The sequence below is a fragment of the Triticum urartu genome, chromosome 6 (genome assembly GCF_003073215.2).
Source record: "Triticum urartu cultivar G1812 chromosome 6, Tu2.1, whole genome shotgun sequence".
Taxonomy (NCBI): Eukaryota; Viridiplantae; Streptophyta; class Magnoliopsida; order Poales; family Poaceae; genus Triticum; species Triticum urartu.
Genome location: NC_053027.1, coordinates 274,700,992 through 274,708,372, shown reverse-complemented (window position 1 = coordinate 274,708,372; position 7,381 = coordinate 274,700,992). Strand labels below are relative to the sequence as shown.

At 46.9% G+C, this 7,381-nt stretch overlaps 1 protein-coding gene across 1 annotated transcript; it reads left to right on the top strand.

Annotated features, from left to right (window-relative positions):
- Positions 1-3,489: 3,489 nt before the first annotated feature.
- LOC125513200 lies at positions 3,490-4,656 on the top strand. The gene is made up of 2 exons (XM_048678231.1): positions 3,490-3,940; positions 4,041-4,656. Exons 1-2 carry the CDS (start codon positions 3,700-3,702, stop codon positions 4,403-4,405), a joined length of 606 nt encoding a protein of 201 aa, XP_048534188.1. The 5' UTR covers positions 3,490-3,699; the 3' UTR covers positions 4,406-4,656.
- Positions 4,657-7,381: the final 2,725 nt, after the last annotated feature.

Genomic DNA, 7,381 nt, shown 5'->3' with positions numbered 1-7,381 from the left:
GAGGCTCGAGGACTCCGCGGAGGTGGTGCGTCACCGTGTCAGTGAGGAGGACATGCACGTCCGTCGCTACTTGTTTGTGTTGGAGCACAGGTTCTCCAATACCTGGCAGGTTCTCCAGGGATCTCACTGGAGCTATGATCCCGTGATGGTTCCTTCTCTGTGGGTGTCCACCGCCCGCGCCGATACCCGTCGTGTGCTAGGGTTTTAGTTGTACTAGTGATGTTATATGTATGACACTATTCGGGATGTATTAGTGATAATATTCGACGATGTACGGACGCATGAGATGATTTACTTTTGCTTATTGAATGCATGCTAATTTGAGTCTTATAAGATATTTTGAAATGTATATCTTGTGTTGCTCAATATCCAAGTGGCCGGTCATGTTTGCAGGTTACACCTCCGAGTGGCCTATGTTTTGCCGGAGTGTTGATTCATTTCCGTTCCGGCAAATTTCAGGCGCTCGATATATCCTATTTTAGCAAAGGTCATGCCGGATTTTTCCGTGAATTTTGGCATGACTTTTGCCAGAATATGTAGGAAATATTGAGTGCCCCGGATTTGTGTGTTGAGTATCCTGGTAGTTGTCTTCTATCGATTTTCAATTAATGTTTTAACTATGAACATAGGAAATTCTGACGACAAAAAGGATTTCGGTATTTGCAAATACTGCGAAGACGAGCGCGGCCTGTGCGACGGAATCTTCCTAGATGATGATAGGCGCTTCAGCATCAAGCTGGACAAGAACTTCGAAGTGGATACAATAAGTCACAACGACAAGTCTTTTTTCGTAATTAAGCATGACATCTGCTTCATTTGCTTGAACTTATTTTTTTTACTATTCTACTAGCGTATCCCCTGCCATGCAAGAGTTTTTGTATTGGATAAGATAGGTTTCAGTCATACTACGAAGGTAAAGAAAGTTTATTTGAAGACCGAGCATGGTTATATTTTCCACGCAAAATTATACAATTCAGACGACTACACCTATTTTGGATGCAAAACATGGCGAGCACTATGCAAGACTTATGCATTTCAGCCTGATATGGTTATCACCTTTGATATTCGTCCGGAAGATGATATTGAAGGTAATACCTGGGTCGATGTGCAGACGCCTCCAGTTACACCAAAATGTAAGTTTCCCAACCATATTTATGTCTTTGATATTGTTTATTCAAAAATAGTTGACAACTAATTTGTATTGTCAGCTTATTTCGGTGCAAGCAAACATGTCCAGCGCTTGGTAGACATGACCTACTACTGTCCCGGGGCTGAACTAAACTGCGAGGAGCTAAGTCATTATGTTTCATGGCTTGAGGATCTTGATACCGTCAAGACAAATTTTCTTCCTGGACTTAGAAATTTTAGTACTGAAAACGTGCGACCAATAGTGTTTGTCATGAACTACGGTCACATCTATTTAGGAAGGATGGTAAGATTTTTACTATTTGTCCTCAGTGCATCTTTTCCATACATTATTTGTGAAGCTAAATTTCATTGCTAAGTATGTGACCATACGATGTTCTTCAACAGGGACTCCCGATGAATGTTGTGTCTTATGGGATCGAGACTAAAGGTACCATGAGTATTATTAGCTTACGGCCAAGATATCCTACATGTTACTTTAGTGCATTCAAGATCAGCGATGAATGCTTAATAGTGCAAGACTGGACCAGATATGTGATGGGGGAGCGCAGACAAGTACTAGGGGGCAGCAAACAGATGTGCTACCCAAAATTAGGAGACATGTTTATCTGCATGCTCCAACTTGATCAAGGAGGAGAGCTACACATGTTTTATGTTGTTTTACCTAAGAGAGAGCAGCAGGAGTGATTAGCTAGAAATGAGTTTGAGGATGATGATGTGCTACACTATTACTATGATGATAAAATAGCTAGTGTTGGTGGTAATGACTGATGATTAATATTAGCTAGTGTTAGTGGTGATTAAATAAATATTGTTGGTGCTAATGATTATGATGATGATTAAATAGCTTGTGCTGGCGGATTAGATTCAAGTGGAGGCAACATGTGGTGCACATCGAAAGTACTACTAGTCCAAACTAGATCAAGTTTGGATTAGTAGTATACTTTTGACATGCATCACATATTGCCTCCACTTAAACCTAATCCATCTTCATTTGACACACTGTTATGGACATAATGATGTAAACCTCATAACCGGTATTGTACCAATATTTGTACGATGGCGCATAAATACACTAAAATAAAAAATATAAAAAAACAATACTAGTAGCGATAGAAAGAAAACACGCTGCCAGTAGTTACATTAGCAGCAGCGTGGGAGTGAACAAGCGCTGCAGCTATTTGTCCTAGCAGTAGCGCGTGCGGCACGCGTTACTGCTAAGCAATAGCTGTAGCGCCTTATTAGTAGCGCGCCTACCCGCGCTACTAGTGAGCACAAAACCAGCGCTACTGCTAGGGTTTTCCCTAGTAGTGAGCATTGCGTATATTTTTCTCTCTTTCCCAGTTGTGTCCTCCTCACAGGACAAATCTGTGCTTCCTGTGGAAGCATGTTTTTGCCCAAAAAAACACATTTGTGCTTCTCACGGAAGCAAATCAGTGCCGCCATGAGAAACAAATATGTGCTTCGCGTGAAAGCCTATATTTTGGCCCCAAAACACATACGTGCTCTTCGCAGAAGTAAATCTGTGCCTCAACGAAAAGCAAATTTTGTGCTTCTCATGAAAGCACATTTTTTTTTTCATTTTTGAGAAGCACATCTCGTGGAAGCATAATTTTTTTCCATGCAAAAAAAAAACTCCATGATTTTTGTCTTCTCCAAAATCTAGAAAAAACTAGACGAAAACAAAAAAGAAAGCCAACTAAAACCCAAAAACTCATACAGAAAAAAAATTAAAATTGAGAGGGAGCGCCTAGCACGCGACATGTGATAGCAGCTAGGCGTGCCCCCAGGGCATCCAAATGACCTCTGAAGGTCCCCGCAGGGGATAACCTTTAGTTAGTTGCTCTCACTTTAGGGAGGTGGTCAGATCAAACAAGTTCGGTCAGGCATCCAACCAAACACTGCCCTACGCCTCATACCCCTTTGGGCCACAGTGACCATGCGAAGGTTTAGAGTAGGGATCATCCATGACAAAACAGATAAAAAATTTCCAGGACTCCAGTGGCTCCGCCGAAGGCTTCAAGCAGCTTGAAAATGTATTCGATGCATCCATTCTTGTGGCGCTACCGGTGCACCAATGACACACTTTAAAACGTTTAAAAAAATTAAAAAAGAATAGCTCATTGACACAACATAAACCAATGTTGTCAGAAAATTTCAAATCAAAATTCGAAACATAGCTTGAGATTATCTGCGGGATTTATTATCAATAGAGAGAATGGATCAAATTCAAAGCCCAACTTGTGTTATATATTACTCAATATCGATTTTTCGTACCCTAAGCTATATTTAAAATTTGATTGTAACAACATGGGTTGATGTTTGATATTTTCTTTAGAAATTTTCAAACATTTTAAAATGTGCTACAGAAGTTCAATGCACCGGTGACACCACAAGGGTGAGTGCACATATATTCTTCCCTCTTGGGGCTACGGTACAGGTGGATGCTGGAGCCACCGCTCCAAAACACACAGAAACACACACAGCTTCTTGCGTTCTCAAACACTGATATCGACTTGCAGCTTCAGTGTCGTCCACCGCCGGCAAGAAGGCATGGCGGGCGCGTCCTCGTGGTCGTCGTCCTGCTCGTGCACGTCGTCGCTCGGCTCCTTGGATGACGACGACGTGTTCTGCGTCGTGAAGCCGGGTTCCCCCGGGGCAGCTGCAGAGGGCAGCGTCAAGTTCCTGTGCAGCTACGGGGGCATGATCCTTCCACGCCACCCCGACGGCGCGCTCCGCTACGTCGGCGGCAACAACCGCGTCCTCTCCGTCGACCGCTCCCTTCAATTTCACGGTACATGCCTATTACCAACGACGCCTCCTGCTGTCCATTGATCGTTTCCGGCACTCCAGCCAGTTCAGCTGTTTGACTGTGGATCGATCGATCGCTTCAGAGCTGCAACGGAAGCTGACGGACATGTGCGGATGGGAGGCGTTGAGCCTGCGGTGCCAGCTGCCGACGGAGGACCTGGACGCGCTCGTCTCCGTCACGACCAACGACGACCTCGGCCACCTGCTGGAGGAGTACGACGCCGCCAGCAGGGACCGGCTCCAGCCGCTCAAGATAAGGGCGTTCCTGTTCCCAAGGGCCAAAACGCCGCCGCTCTCGCCGTCCACCCCGTCGTCCAGGCCAACGCCGGCGTACGTCCGCCACCACCACCAGCACCACACGGCTCGCCCCCCTCCGGCTCGTGGGCATTCGGGCCACCGGCGCCCGCACCAGCTCCTGCTCCTCCACAACGGCAGTTGGTTGCAATAACAGCGGGATTAGCAGCCGCGTGCTGATGTATTAGCTTGGCAGTCGTGAGATCGTCCATGGGGCGCTGTGCCGCTGTCGCTCACGAATTTGTAAGCCCTGCTTTGCATGTTTCATAACATACGTACGTACTACTGTAGTAACAGACCTATTAGCTTGGCTTATTTTAAATAAGATTCAGGGTCTGTCCAAAAAAGAGAAGTATGTGTACGAGTCGTTCTTTCCTTTCCTTATCACTTTTTTCGTGATCAAAAGTGTGGATAAGTCCCGGAAACCAGAAGGACAGACGCAAGGGCGATAAGGTTCGTTGGGCGGATTGCGCAGTCAGCCTGTCTGTCTCGTCTCTTTCTGACTTCATTCATGTCTTGTCCGGCTGGTTTTGTTCCATTCCGAATCCGGAGTGTTCCTTCCGGCCGCCTAATGTGTGGATGGAGTGACGCGCTACGCCACTAGAGACCGGGACAACCTAGCATCCCTGGGAGGCCGAAATCACCGTTCTAATCTTGTGAGAACTCTTCATCACTCGTACACGAAATTATTTTGCAAAATGATTTATTTTTTTGAAAACGGCACAGCCCGTGCCGTTTTAGATGAACATGAAAACGCCAAACAAGCCAGCAACCAAGCCAGCGCTGGTGCCTTGGCCGACAGTCAGGCCTCGCTGGCGTTGCAAGCTGACATGGATTGAAACGCCAAGGCTCATGGCGTTTCTGGGCCTCAAACGCCAAGGCCTATGGTATTTCTGTTCTAGATATTTAAATGGTGATGGGGCTCTCATCCACCATTCATCACTCACTCTTTTTTCTTTTGTTGGTCTATCTTCAGCTCTTGCCTTTTTCCTGTTTTGTCTCCTCCACTTAAACCCTCTCAAATCCTTACAAATCGATTGCATTGGTCCGTTAATTCGGTGTCATTTCCGTTCCTCGAGCTAATATCTTTCATCTCACAAATTTGTATTGGCTGGATTTGTCTATTTGGATGGTTTTTTTTCATGTGGATCCTAACCCTAGTTTTGAACATCGTTCCATATTATGATGTTTGTAGTTTCTACTTCTAATGGAGCAGTTAGTAGTTTTCGTTTCAGATTTTTTTCGTCCCACCTTCCACTTTCGCTGATTTTTTCATAGATTTTTTTCGTCCCCTCTCCCCACTTCACCGGTTTATTTTCGCCTCACACAATGAAAAAAATCTGAACGGATCAGAATTTTCCATGCTGTCGCAAGTTATTTAGTAATGTAGAATCAATCACGATCAATCTCTAAAGATCAAATCTAAATTAATTAACCTTACCTTAAATCGCTCAATCACATTCATTAGAAAACAAATAATTAATTTAAGAAAAATCGCTCAATCACATTAATTAAGAAACAAATAACCGATTAAAAAAATAATACGTAAATCATAACAAAGAAATCTCATCAGTCGAACGAGGCCCCTCGGACGCCCGTGCACAGCTGCCCTGTTCCCTCTCCCCCATCCAGAGCCGCCTTCTTCCCCACCAACGCCGCCCTCCACTCACCTTCTTTTCTTAAAGCGAGGAGGCCCTAGATCGAGTCGATGAAGTCAGCGGGGCGGCGACCAAATCCATCACGGCCACATCTCGTCGAGATGGGCCGCGCCGGGAGAGGTAGATCGAGGGAGCGGAGACCGTGTGCATCTTCTCTCTCAGGATGCCGCTCCATCCCGATCCGGTGAGAAGGCAGGCCTCCGTGTGCGGCAACGAGGGCGGCTGGCGACAGGCGACGGTCGGCCCTCTCCCACCCCTTCGGCCCTCCACTCCGCCTCCGGCCCTCTCGGCCTCTCCTCCGCCAGTCCGTGTCCGGCCTCCGACCTCCAGCCCTACACCTGCAGGCGCCCTCCATGGCTCCAAGGCTGACGGCTCCAGTGTTGGCGAGCGCAGTAATTTCAAAAAAATTCCTACGCACACGCAAGATCATGGTGATGCATAGCAACGAGAGCGGAGAGTATTGTCTATGTACCCTCGTAGACCATAAGCGGAAGCGTTATGAAAACGCGGTTGATGTAGTCGTACGTCTTCATAATCAACCGATCTAGCACCTAAGGTATGACACCTCCGCGATCTGCACACGTTCGACTCGGTGACGTCCCGCAAACTCACAATCCAGTAGAGCTTCGAGGGAGAGCTTCGTCAGCACGACGGCGTGATGACGGTGATGATGTTGCTACCGGAACAAGGCTTCACCTAAGCACCGCTACGATATAACCGAGGTGGATTATGGTGGAGGGGGCACCGCACACGGCTAAAAGATCAATGATCAACTTGTGTGTCTATGGGGTGCCTGAGGGAGTCCTGGACTAAGGGGTCCTCGGGCGTCCGGCCTGTTAGACATGGGCCGGACTGATGGGCTACGAAGATACAAGACCGAAGACTCTCACCCGTGTCCGGATGGGACTCTCCTTTGGCGTGGATGGCAAACTTGGCGTTCGGATATGAAGATTCCTTTCTCTGTAACCGACTTTGTATAACCCTAGCCCCCTCCGATGTCTATATAAACTGGAGGGCTTAGTCCGCAGAGACAATCATAATCAGATAGGCTAGACTTCTAGGGTTTTAGCCATTACAATCTCGTGGTTGATCAACTCTTGTAACCCCCATACTCATCAATATTAATCTAGCAGGACGTAGGGTTTTACCTCCATCGAGAGGGCCCGAACCTGGATAAACATTATGTTCCCTGTCTCCTGTTACCATCAACCTCAGACGCATAGTTCGGGACCCCCTACCCGAGATCCGCTGGTTTTGACACCGACATTGGTGCTTTCATTGAGAGTTCCACTGTGACGTCGAAGTCAGGGTTGATGGCTCGCCTTGTGATCAAGGACAACATCACCGCCAATGGAGCCCTGGCCTCAGGCCAAACCCTCCGGTTGGGTGGCTTTATCATGAACGTCCGTTCGGCCGGTGAGCCGACGATGACTTCTCGGGTCATCGAAAATCGCCTCTGAATTGACTTCGAA

Bases quoted from the DNA above. Each gene is read 5' to 3' on its own strand.
- LOC125513200 (XM_048678231.1), top strand. From the start codon at position 3,700: ATGGCGGGCGCGTCCTCGTGGTCGTCGTCCTGCTCGTGCACGTCGTCG. The intron at 3,941-4,040 runs GTACATGCCTAT...CGATCGCTTCAG, and splicing joins CCGCTCCCTTCAATTTCACG to AGCTGCAACGGAAGCTGACG.